The sequence below is a fragment of the Chelon labrosus genome (genome assembly GCF_963514085.1).
Source record: "Chelon labrosus genome assembly, chromosome: 1".
Taxonomy (NCBI): domain Eukaryota; kingdom Metazoa; phylum Chordata; class Actinopteri; order Mugiliformes; family Mugilidae; genus Chelon; species Chelon labrosus.
In genome coordinates, this window is record NC_140337.1 from 30,675,533 (window position 1) to 30,688,928 (window position 13,396).

Genomic DNA, 13,396 nt, shown 5'->3' on the forward strand with positions numbered 1-13,396 from the left:
CTTATCCCGAGGCAAATGTGGTGTCCAGTAGCATCATCACATAGATCTGTTTAGGCGCCAAACTGGACCTTTTTAACCAGACTCCTATTAGGACCGTCGGCCGCCACCATGGTTGAATCCATAAAACCGGCTTTGTCTTTGTATAGGTGAATTGACTTTTCAGTGAATCGTCTGAAAAGTTTAGCAGAGTTTTTATCATAGCTCCGTAGGGGTGTGTGCCGCTGGATTGGGAAATCAATCTGTCTCCCAAGGGTCACATCAACCTGCGAGAAAATGGTATTGACGGGACAGTTGAGCGTCCACATGAGCGTCCTGAGAAGCAGAGTGATGGTGAGATCCAGATATTTCTCTCCATCACTGGGGATAAAAAACTTCAATGGGGCCGGCGTATGAGAGAGCCAATAAAGGGGAAATCTCTGTATACTGACTCTGCTCGAAAGACATCTGTGTCACCAGAGCTGTGAATATGTCCAGCTCCGTCATGCTGCATTCATGCGATTTGTCATTTAAAAGACCCATGATCTTCAGGAGAATATACCTTCAGACTTCCTTCTGTTAGCCCTTCGTCTCTGCACAGATTTACTACGCCTGGCTGACTCACGTTTTTTAGGACCTGCTCCGTGACATCCGTTGTGTCTCTTTCTGGCTCATCCAGCAAGAAGCATAAGTGCTGATGCTTCTTGATTGACACCTCTGGAGCTTTCACGCACTGCACGACCCTGTTAACTACGTCTAATATGATGTTTTTGGTGGCGTTTTTAAGATGAGTCTTGGCAATGGAAAAACCTTTCTTGGCCAATGGTGTCATAAACCAAAATAGTTTTGAAAGTATGAATCCCAGCTCTTTACCGTACATCAAGGGAGCCCCATGGAACCCAGGCAGCCTGTTTTCCACTTAATCTTCATAACAATTTACAGATTGATTAAGGTCAGGATAAGGTTCCGCTAGCACCATTTTCAGGGCTGTGTTTTAATCGGTTTAAAACGTAAAGTCACAATCACTTATACGAACCTGAAATTTATCGGTGGGTTCTGATCCGTCTTGATTTCGATGCTGATGTTTTCAGTGTGTCTTTTTGCTACCAGTACGTAGTAGGCAGGGCTGAAGCACTGTGTAATGACATCTCCTAACGATTTCAATTTGAATAGCTCATAAGAGCGGGGCATAAGTGTCACCCACCATCTGATGCTGAACCATGTTGCTATAACAGAACATACACTATATTACCAAAAGTATTCACTCACCCATCCAAATAATTGAATTCAGGTGTTCCGATCGCTTCCATGTCCACAGGTGTATAAATCAAGCACCTAGGCATGCAGACTGCTTCTGCAAACATTTTCGAATGAACGGGTCGCTCTCAGGAGCTCAGTGAATTCCAGCGTATTACTGTGATAGTGTTGGGACTTGAACCTGGTGGTGAGTGATGGAAGGCTCACCACGCATAACCGAGTTTTGAGCACATGTGTCTTGGAAATAAAGGAAACCCCCAGAAATCTAATAGTCCCACAATCCTTTCAGGTGTGGAACCTGATCCAGCAGTTATCACTGGCTGACTGTGGCATGTGACCTCTGAGGTCACCAGGTCATATAAAGGCTCTGTTCGGCCTTTGCTCTTCTCCTCTTTTCTTCCACCTTCTCTGTTCCTCTCACCCTTCCTCTCCACCCTGGACCCCAGCAGCTTAGCTACAGCAGGCTGCCTCAGGTAGCCTGCTAACCTGAGCAGCTACTCCAGGCCTCTCCTCACAGCAGCGATGCAAGAGCCTGCTGAGCAATCTGCACAAGTTCTATTAGCCACCAAACAGAAGCTTTGCAGGCCAAACCCCCAAACAACAGGAGCGACACAGCTAGTTAGCACCAACCTGCTAACAAGCTACTTCAAAGGATCCAAAAGGAGCGGCCAGTTTCCCTCCAACGTCTGCCATCTGGATCATACATCAAAGACATCCAACGACTTTTCTACCAAACTGGTAGTATGACCTGGGCCTAGTCAAGCTAAGCTAAGCAGGACTCTAAACCTAGAGCTGATGTGATATTTGTTTGTACTGACTTGATGTGATCATTCGGTTTTAAGGTTATAGTATAGTAATTTGATGTTAGTTCAGGTTATGCAACACATAGACTCAGGGTCTCTTGCATGCTAAGCTAACCATTCTTCCTCTTACTTGGCACCTCACAAAACACTCTTATCACATTCCACACAGGCACTCAGCCAGCACATGGGGTGACTGTCCCTACTTGGTCAGCCATCTTGTTTTCTTTGTTCAAGGCCTCAAAGCCTCAGCAGCCATTTTTACGTACTCGCACACACACACACACACACACACACACACACACACACACACACACACACACACACACACACACACACTCCTGTATAAAGTAAGCTGTACTTAGATTGTATGTTTTTACTTGTTTTCTTGTAATAAATATCTTTTAAACATACCTTTTGTCTGTTTAATTTGCACAAGAGTGAATTTGGGTGTGTGTGTGTGTGTGTGTGTGTGTGTGGGCGGGGGGGGGGGCAACACACAGCAGTTAACACGCTATACAGTAATTGCACAGAATTGCATGTTTACTGGTAGATAGGAAATAGAGCTCTGTGCCAGAGAAAAGAAAGTGGAGGACGCGACGGAGGAGAGAGAAGAGAACATGTTCTCAGTGCATCGTCCCCCAGCAGCCTAGGCCTATAGCAGCATAACTAAGGGATGGTTTAGTCCAGCCCTAACTATAAGCTTGATCAAAAAGGAAAGTCTTAAACGTGACATTAAAAGTAGAGAGGGTGTCTGCCTCCAGAACCCAAACTGGGAGCTGGTTTCACAGGAGAGGAGTCTGATAGCTGCTCTACCTCCCATTCTACTGTTTGAAATCCGAGCAACCACAAATAGGCCTGAACTTTCAGACCAAAGTGATCTGTTGGGATGATATGGTACAATGAGGTCTTTAAGATATGATTGAGCTAGGCCTTGTAAGGGCCTTGTATGTAAGGAGGAGTATTTTAAATTCTATTCTAGATTTTAGAGAGAGCCAATGAAGAGACGCTAAAACTGGAGTGATATGATCTCTCTTGATAATCCTGTCAATGCTCTTGCAACAATGAGCAACACACTCTTGTAACTCCTTTCTATATTTTTATCAATTCTATAATGTGGAATGGCAGAATTTGATTTACAGAGTAAATAAAATGACCAAAGGTTGAATTATGTGTATGTTGCCACCTGTAGTGGGAATCAGTAGTATTTTGTAGCCAGATTCCCTTTCAATAGGTAAAAACCCAATGTGACACACTTTGGGTTCTTTAGTTCTCCAAATGTCCAGATGGAGAGTGGGCCTGCTACTATTCATTACTAGAACCTTTGTAGAATATGTGTGCTTTGTGGTATTTCTCTAAACTCTTGGTCCAGTTCTAGTCAAGGGGTTGCTGAATGAGTTGAGAATGATATCATTGCTAAAAATAATCATTGCATAATCTAATCTAGAAGACATTTTAAACTTTTTTTTTTTTTTTACTTTACACTAGTAAGTAAATATTAGAATACTAATAAACCACAAACCAACATGGAGGACATTGAGGAAATGTCACAGTAGCAGTGAACGTGGATTCGCTCTGCCTTTGCTCTTTGCACCACCCACTGATATTTAACTAAAACACTGATACTATTTCTACTACCCCACAGAAAGAGACCGCTTCTCACATTACACTTCAGTCTGATGTTCAGTCAGTCAGCGGCAAGACAACATGGAGGTCAGAGCTTTCTGCATCGCACTGTGTGAGTACTGGCTCCTTTCCACATTAAAACGTAATGATAAAGACTTTATTTACAATTAAAAAGGTCATGCACATGAAAATGTTTTTTAGTGAGTGAACTTTAATTCTATTTTTTAAACTTTTTCAAATTTTAATTCAATGCTTTTAACTTAAGTATTATTCTTCACCAGCTACGACATTTAATAGTAAATATGCTGAACATCGTGAGCAGCTGTAGGAGACGACAAAACTTTTATTGATTCATCTATTTTCTTTGCGTCTTCAGTGACTGTGATGATCCTGCTGTGTGCAAAAGATCAGGAAGTTGGTGAGTAGATGTTTTGTTGGGCAGCAAAAATATCTTGAGACTGGTGTATTTAATCATCACAGGAGTTCCTCTATTGCTTTTCTACTTTTAAATGTTGTAGACGTCGTCCAGCAGTTCACAGGAGTAAATGTCTAAACGGAATTTCTCTGTTTTTCTTTGTCTCAGATGCAGCTTTTCTTCGTATCTCTCCAAACAGACTGCAGTTCTTTGAATATGAGTCGGTCACTTTGTACTGTGAAGGAGTCTTTTACTGTGATGTTGGACATAAATTGATTGGAGGGAAGCCCTTGTGTTGCACCACTAATGACAGAACATCAAGAGGACCTAGCTGCACCATTGAAAGAGTCAATGCAGATGACACTGGAAAGTATTGGTGTGAGGAAGGAGGAGAGAGAAGAAACATCATCAACATCAATGTCACTTGTACGTTTGCAGTGAGGCAGTGATATTTTGTGATTATCTCAACGTGATTTCAAGATAAATTAAATATGATCATGTTCTTCAGCTGGTTCTGTGATCCTGGAGAGTCCTGTTCATGCTGTGATGGAGGGAGACAATGTGACTCTGAGCTGCAGAACCAAAATATCTTCCTCCAACATCGAAGCTGATTTCTATAAAGATGGAGTCCGCAAGTGGAGAAGCTCCACAGGAAATCTGAGACTCAAAAGAGTCTCCATGCTTGATCAAGGACTCTACAAATGTCACATCTCTGGAGTTGGAGAATCACCACAGAGCTGGCTGTCTGTTGGAGGTGAGACATGTAGCTTTTTTCAAAATAAGCTTCATAAAGTATTGATCACGTATGTGTTTACACTCTCAAACAATTCTCATCTCCTTAAGTTTCAGCTTTTCCTACCGTTGATACAGAAGATCAGGGAGACTCTAATCCTGTTGGAGGTGAGACGTGCCACTTTTAAGATAGTCTCATAATGTCTTTTCTCTCTTCAGAACCTCTCACAAAACATCCTCCCTCCTCAGATCACAGCTGTCACATTTACCTCAATCTAAGGACCGTGTTCACCATCATCATGCTGGCACTGCTTCTGTTGCTGCTCGGATGTCTTCACCATGTGATAGTCAGAGTTATACAACATGACTCATCTCCAACAGAATGGAGAGCTTTCTGTTATATTAAAGAGAAAGATGGCCTGGATGACAACCAATAGGAGAATAAAAGCTAGCTTAGTCGCTGAGATCATGGAGATAATATTTCATCATACCAGGAAATGAGCGTCTTGGTGAGAAAATTGTCTAACATGTGTGCACATGTGGTTTTTAAACCTTTCTCACTGACCATAACTCTGACACATGGTGTTTAAAATAAGCACGTCTGAGCGCTTCTATTAATTGTTGCTGGTTTGTACAACGTGCGAAATATCACAGTGTGTCACAACCACAGTGTCTTCTGTTCAGTGTCTTCCTCTGTTTGCAATTTTGTAAAATCTGAAGAAAAATAAACTTAGAAATGCATTAACATGCTGTTCTTTAATGTGGTGGTTTTTCATTTTCTTCCTAATGTCTTTTTTAGAGTATTTTCTTAAAATAAAAGCTTTTAACCTGAATGATGCACAGCAGATCACAGAGTAAAAAGAAGGGATGTAAGAGAAAATTTAGATGAGTCTAGATTGAAGACGGAAGTCTGACAAGTCTCCATTACTGCAGAGACACATATGGGCAAAGCGTTTCAGTTTTCACGCACTCTTGGCTAGAAATCTTTTGATTTATAAACTGCTATTATGAAAAACCTATTGCCAAGAGCTTGTGGATGTGGAAATGATTTGCATAAATATAATATATAGTATATACCTTCTGTCAAAAACGTCTGATGGATGAACTAAATGGATGACAGGATTATGTCAAAGGTCACTACTGTGATGATAGAGAGCTGCCACTGAGGTCAAATATCACATATGTGAAATATGTTTCACATATGTGGTTTCACATACTGTGAAACCATGAGGTGAAAAGGTGAAACTCTGCTGTGTGTGTCAGTATTTTGATTGATGTGTGACTGACTTGATCCATATGTGGGTGCCCCCTTGCCACACAGGTCCAGATACATGCAGACTTTGTCACATGCACAGACATGTTTCTATACGGTCGCGTGATGCCAGCTGACCCCGCCTATGCTCTCAGCACGGTGAAAATCAAACAATAGCTAGAGATAGTTTCAGTCCATCATTAATTGAGCAGACCAGATTTGACTAGTATTTAATTTCTACTATCATTAGTGAGACACATGTGAGCATCATAGATACTTTACTTATCCTGAGGCAAATTTGGTGTCCAGTAGCATCATCACATAGAACTATTTAGGCTCCAAACTGGGCCTTTTTAACCAGACTCCTATTGGGACCGTCGGCCGCCACCATGGTTGAATCCATAAAACCGACTTTGTCTTTGTAAAACAGCCCGGCTGTGAATTAACTTTTCAGTGAATCGTCTGAAAAGTTTAGCAAAGTTTCTAGCATAGCTTCGTTGGTGTCATATACTGTATGTGCTATATATATATATATATATATATATATATGTGTGTATAACGTGTATTACGACGGCACGTAACACTTTACGTTTTTCACGACATTTACGGAAGGGGGCAGTAAAAGTTTTACGGTATTGTTTATGAGGAATTACGCTGTATCTGCGAGGTGGCATAAAATAAAGGAGTTGTGGATAAAGACCTTGACCCTCGACATTTCTTACATGGTGTCAGAAGTCCTACAGAGTATAGGCGACACAGACAGGGGAAGAGACGGGATGGCAAAGTTCAATCCACCCACGGACTTTCCTTTTGATAAACTGACTGAATGGCCGGATTGGAAACAACGCTTTCAGCGGTTCAGAGTAGCCACAAAGCTAAATAAAGATGACGGCGCCGTACAGGTGAGCTGCCTTATCTACGCAATGGGAAACGAGGCGGAAAACATCTTTAAGTCGTTTACGTTTGCAGAGGACAGACATAAAGAGGACTTTGATATCGTGGTGACGAAGTTTGATGAATATTTTTTTCCGAGGAGGAATGTTATCCACGAGCGAGCATGTTTTCATCAACGTCAGCAGAGGCCAGGCGAAAAAGCCGAGAGCTTCATCAGAGCCTTATATGAACTGTCTGAGCACTGTGAATTCGGCGCCACTCGGGAGGAAAGTATCCGCGACCGTATCGTTGTAAGGATCCTCGACAAAGAACTTTCACGCAGACTGCAGCTAATGGTGGACCTAACGCTGGCAATGACAATACAGACCGTCAGGCAATCAGAAGAGGGCGCCACACAAGTAAGCATGCAGGGAGAGACAGTGGGAACAGTACAACAGGTTGCACACAAGCACAATAAGAACTGGAAACCACAAAAGAAGCCAAAACACAAACAATGGGGAGGAAATTAAAGGAAATGCGGGAAATGTGGCAAATTAAAACACAGACAAGATGAAAATTGCCCTGCAAACAAAGCTACATGTCATTAGTGTAATAAAACAGAACATTGGGCCAGAGTGTGCCGCAGTAGCAAACCCATTGTTACGCCCGTCATCGTATTGATTATTAGTTGTTGTTTGTTTTTTCTTTATATTGAGTTGGTGTGTGCGACATCTGTGAGGTGATTGGTGGGAAGGTCCTGGTCCTGGCTCCCGATTGGCTGCAGCACGGAGCTCCCTCATTTAAAAGCGGCCAAGATGGCGCGCCTGTGCGGGCAGCAGGATTCTCCTCATCCTCTTCATCTCCCAACCGGCCACAGTTTTTTTGTTTCTTTGTTCTCCCTGAGTTTTGTTTGTTCATTTACTTTGAGTAGTAGGGGTGGACTGCCAGTTTTGTTCCCTTATGTTTTCTCCTGTTTAGTTAGATAGGGAGGTAAGAGTTTTGTCTTTTGTTTGCATTGTTTAAGTTATTTGATTTATTTCTAAGTAGGGTTATTTTGTTTGTTATTTTGGCCTTGGTCCACCCCGACGATACATCCACTCATTGTTAAATAGTTATATTTTTCTGTAAATAAATTATTTCTTTATATTTCAGTCAATAGTGTTTTGGTGGCTACTTGGGACTTGGGGAAGATGGGGACCTTTAATCATGTTGTGTCCCAGACACCCCTAGACGGGGCATAACACCGTTAATGAAGTCACAGGACAGGTGGACCAGCCCTACTTCCTAGGCTCTGTGCGCGATGCAAAAATGTCAGCTGAACAATGGACTGTACAGCTGTACATGGACTCCTTCCCAGTGGAATTTAAAATTGACACTGGGGCTGACGTTAATATTATCAATGAGGATACCTTCAACACACTCACTCCAGAGAGAGCACTGGACCCACCAGACATCCCACTGGACAGCCCAGGAGGTGAGCTACAGTGTCTTAGCATGTTTAAAGCCACTGTTAGCCACAAAGGCAAATCCTATCCATTAACTGCCTATGTCGTCAGAGGAGATACAGTTAATAACCTGCTCAGCCGAGAGTTGTCAGTGGAAATGAATCTGGTGAGGAGAGTAGATGAGGTGACACAACATGCCGGTGGACATCAACAGGCTTATGGTGAGCATGGAACACTAAAAACTGAACCTGTAAAAATATTGTTAAAGGATGATGCTCAACCATACGCAGTACACACTGCACGCCGGGTGCACCTTCCAATGTTGCAGAAAATCAAAGAAGAGCTGCAGAGAATGGAGAACAATGGCGTCATTGAGCGGGTGGCACAGCCAACAGACTGGTGTGCACCCATGGTGCCAGTTTTAAAGAAACACACAGCCAAAGCCAGGATCTGTGTAGGCCTGAAAAAACTGAATGAATCAGTAAAAAGAGAGCGATACATCCTACCCACCTCAGATGAGATAACGGCTAAGCTAAGTGGAGCAACCGTCTTCTCATCTCTCGACGCTGCCAGTGGGTTCTGGCAGATTCCACTGCATCCAGATAGCTGTAAGTTAACTACATTCATCACACCCTCCGGCAGATACTGCTTCAAGCGCCTACCCTTCGGGATCTCCAGCGCACCTGAGATCTTCCAGAGGAAGATGATGGAGACTCTGCAGGGGTTGGAGGGTGTGGAAGTCTTCATGGATGACATCCTGGTCTGTGGGGACTCCATGGAGCAACACGACACCCGACTGGAGCAGGTGATGCAGCGCATTGAGACAGCAGGCTTGAAACTCAACAAGGAGAAGTGCTCCCTCAGACAGAGCCAGCTGCGGTTCCTGGGTCATTTCATCGACCAGTCAGGGGTCAGACCCAATCCGGAAAAGGTAGAGGCTATTCGCAAGCTGTCACCACCAACAAACGTTCAGGAACTGAAAAGAGTCCTAGGCATAGTGAACTACCTGGGAAGATACATCCCAAACCTCTCAACAATAGGTCAGCCGCTGCACGAGCTTTTGAGAAGCAAGAATACCGTAAATCCTCTAATAGAGGCCCGGGCCTTTATTTGACTCAAGCACATTGCGGCCCCGGCCTTTATTGGATGGAGGCCAGAATTAGAGGCAGGCCTCTATTTCTATTTGAGCGAAACGAACTAGAATGAATAAAAACAAGATTTTGTGTCTATTTGAACCTATAAAATACTACTTTATTGAAAACGTACAGTGGCTACATAACATGGTAGAACATTAACAACAACAAATACCGGTAATTCAGGCTAAATTCCAGTGTAGAAATATGGTAACAAAAACGTAGCAAACATACCGGTAGTGCATTGTAAACAAAAAAAGCAAAAAAAAAAAAAATTAAATTTACTCCTCGTCTTCCTCAGTTTCCTCCTCCTCTTCATCTCTCTCCTCTCTCTCTCTGACGCGGGACGTCATTTAAATCCCATGGCGAGCGTTCCTCCGCTCGCCATGACTACGCTGTGTGTGGACTTAACATGCGCACAATTTTAAAAATTATTTTTTTTTTTTTATAAATCATTCCGCGGATCACGTGTGTTCCGAACCGAAGACATTGATCCGAACGGATCACGGATCAATGATGATCCGTTGCACCACAGATCAAGCATAATGGTGAGGCTGAGGCCTGCCCAGAAAAACGATGGTTCTAATAATAGCCCCCCGGCCGCTATTAGAGACCGGCCTTTATTTACCTCCGCTGACAGCGAGACCGGCCAATATTGGAGACCCGGCCAGTAATTGAATACAGGCCTCTATTAGAGGATTTACGGTATATGGACCTGGGGACACACACAGCAGTCAGCTTTTGAACACATTAAAGAGCTACTGACAACTGCACCAGTTCTAACCTACTATGATGTCACCAGACCCACAGCCGTTTCAGCAGATCTCACGTCTCGCGTCTCACAGAAGCAGAAACACGTTATGCACAGATAGAAAAGGAGTGTCTGGCTGGCGTGTGGGCCTGTGAAAAGTTTGACAAATACCTCTGCGGTTTGGACCAGTTCAGGCTAGAGACAGATCACAAACCACTGGTGCCACTTGTCAACAACCGAAGTCTGGATAATGTCCCCTTAAGGTGCCAGCGTCTTCTCATGAGGCTCCTGAGATACAAACCTGTGGCAGAGTATGTACCAGGCAAAACCCTTGTCATCGCCAATGCCCTGTCATGGAGCCCACAAACCTACACAACAGAGATGACTGATACACACAGTGATGTAGCATGTCATGTAGCTGCTGTGATGGCAGGGATTCCAGCGTCCCCAACCAAAATGGACAGCCCCAGAAAGGCCACTTCAACAGACGGTGAGCTACAGACAGTCATAAAATTCATCAGGTCAGGGTGGCCTGAATATGCAGGTAACATTGCAGTGCAGGCTAAAGAGTACTCAAAAGTGAGGAACGAGTTATCAGAACATGATGGTTTGGTCATAAGGGGCAGCAGAATAGTCGTGCCGAGGCCAATGAGAGCTGACATTCTACAGAAGCTACACGATGGACACCAGGGTCTCACAAAGTGTAGAGACAGAGCAAATGCAGCAGTATGGTGGCCAGGACTCGCCACAGAACTCAAAGATGCTGTAATGTCTTGCAGGACGTGTCAGGAGTAGAGACGGGCCCAAACAAAAGAGCCTCTCATTTCCACGCCCCTACCTGACCGTCCATGGAAGAGAATAGCACTCGACCTCTGTGAACATAACAAGCACAACTATTCAGTAATATCAGATTACTATTCAAGATTTCTGGAAGTGCTGCACCTGCCCCCTACCACCAGCGCTCAGGTTATTCAGAGACTGAAGGCAACCATTGCTAGGTTTGGAATCCCAGAGGAAGTGGTGAGTGACAATGGACCACAGTTCTCAAGCGCAGAATTCCGTGAGCTGGCAAAGCAGCTAGATTTCATGCACATCACATCCAGTCCTCACCACCCTCAAGGCAACGGACATGCTGAAATAGCGGTTCAGACTGCTTCGGAAGGAAGATTAGGACGACAGTTCCTATTCTGGAGAAGAATTTAGTGCCGAAATGGAAAGACTGTAAAAGTAAAAGATGTTATGGAAAAAGCCAAGCAGGCCTTTTATTACAATCGTCGCCATGGAGCCAGACCTCTACCAGCTTTACGCCCAGGAGACACGGTCCTCACCAAGCTGGACAATGAAAAGGCCTGGACCACACCAGCTGTGATCCTGAGCGAGAGCTCTACTCCAAGATCATATCTTATCAGCACACAGCGTGGAGCCACGCTGCGACGGAACCGCTGCCACCTACAGGCAGGACAGACTTACCAACCTGCCATAACCAGCTCACCTACGCCCACAGAGAGTGCGAGGGAATCATCCCAGCCTGCAGGTCCCCTTAACCCAGGGACTGTTTGTCCCAACCAGAGCACGGTTACAGCCCCATCTCCAGGGCCAGGGCAGGTCCTGACCAGGTCCGGTCGTATCAGTAAGCCAGCCGAAAAACTGAACCTGTAGACCTGTTTTCAGCGGACTTTTGGGCGGGGTGAGGTGAGAAAGTAATGATTAGTCATGGCGAAGCACAGCCAAAGAGAGATATTTATGTTTATATTTATATAAGTTCATTAAGGCTGTTGCATAGAGCCTCCAGAAAAGGGTTTATTTTGTCAAGTTTTGTCAAGTAAGTTTATTGAAAATTTCTAAGTTGAAAAGAAAAGTTGAAAGAAAGTCCAAGTTAAAGTGACATTCAGGCTGACATCTGGTATAATTTTAAAGTACACTGTTTGGTGGTACTTGTGTTATTTTGAAAAAAAAAGGTGAGATGTCATATACGTGCTATATATATATATATGTATATATATATATATATGTGTGTATAATGTGTATTACGACGGCACCGTAACACTTTTTTCACGACATTTACGGAAGGGGGCAGTAAAAGTTTTACGGTATTGTTTATGAGGAATTATGCTGTATCTGTTGTATGGAGTTGTGGATAAAGACCTTAACCCCCGACATTTCTTACAGTAGGGTTGTGTGGCGCTGGATTGGGAGATCAATCTATCTCCCAAGGGTCAGATCAACCTGCGAGAAAATGGAATTGACGGGACAGTTGATCACACCCACATGAGCGTCCTGAGAAGCAGAGTGATGGTGAGATCCAGATATTTCTCTCCATCACTGGGGATAAAAAACTTCAATGGGGCCGGCGTATGAGAGAGCCAATAAAGGGGAAATCTCTGTATACTGACTCTGCTCGATAGACATCTGTGTCACCGGAGCTGTGAATATGTCCAGCTTTGTCATGCTGCATTCATGCGATTAGTCATATAAAAGACCCATGACCTTCAGGAGAATATAGCTTCGCTTCAGACTTCCTTCTGTTGGACCTTCGTCTCCACACAGATTTTCTACACCTGGCTGACTCACGTTTTTTAGGACCTGCTACGTGACATCCGTTGGGTCTCTTTCTGGCTCGTCGAGCAAGAAACAGAAGTCCTGATATTTCTTGATTGTCCCCCTCTGGAGCTCTCACGTACTGCACGACCCTGTTAACTATGTCCAATGCGATGTTTTTGGCAGCGTTTTTAAGATGAGGCTTGGAGATGGTAAAACCTTTCTTGACCAATAGTGTCGCAAACCATTTTGTTTGTGTTTTTGAAAAAATGAATCCCAGCTCTTTACCGTACATCAAGGGAGCCCCATGGAACCCAGGCAGCCTGTTTTCCACTTGATCCTCATAACAACTTACAGATTGATAAAGGTCAGGATAAGGTTCCGCTAGCACCATTTTCAGGGCTGTGTTTTAATCGGTTTAAAATGTAAAGTCACAATCACTTTTCCGAACCTGAAATTTATCGGTAGGTTATAATCCGTCTTGATTTCAATGCTGATGTTTTCAATGTGTGTTTTTGCTACTGGCACGTAGTAGGCAGGGCTGAAGCACTGTGTAATGACATCTCCTAACAATTTCAATTTGATCGTTCGTAAGAGC

The 13,396-nt window shown here is 43.8% G+C and overlaps 1 protein-coding gene across 1 annotated transcript; it reads left to right on the forward strand.

The window, feature by feature from the left end:
- Window positions 1-3,740: 3,740 nt before the first annotated feature.
- On the forward strand, window positions 3,741-5,990 carry LOC311489786 (putative high affinity immunoglobulin gamma Fc receptor IB; the record flags this gene model as incomplete). Its single annotated transcript, XM_084547052.1, has 4 exons — window positions 3,741-3,771; window positions 4,036-4,077; window positions 4,243-4,500; window positions 4,583-5,990. The coding sequence occupies 4 exons, from the start codon at window positions 3,741-3,743 to the stop codon at window positions 5,005-5,007; spliced, it is 756 nt and encodes a 251-aa protein (XP_084403178.1). The 3' UTR covers window positions 5,008-5,990.
- Between the last annotated feature and the right edge of the window lie 7,406 nt (window positions 5,991-13,396).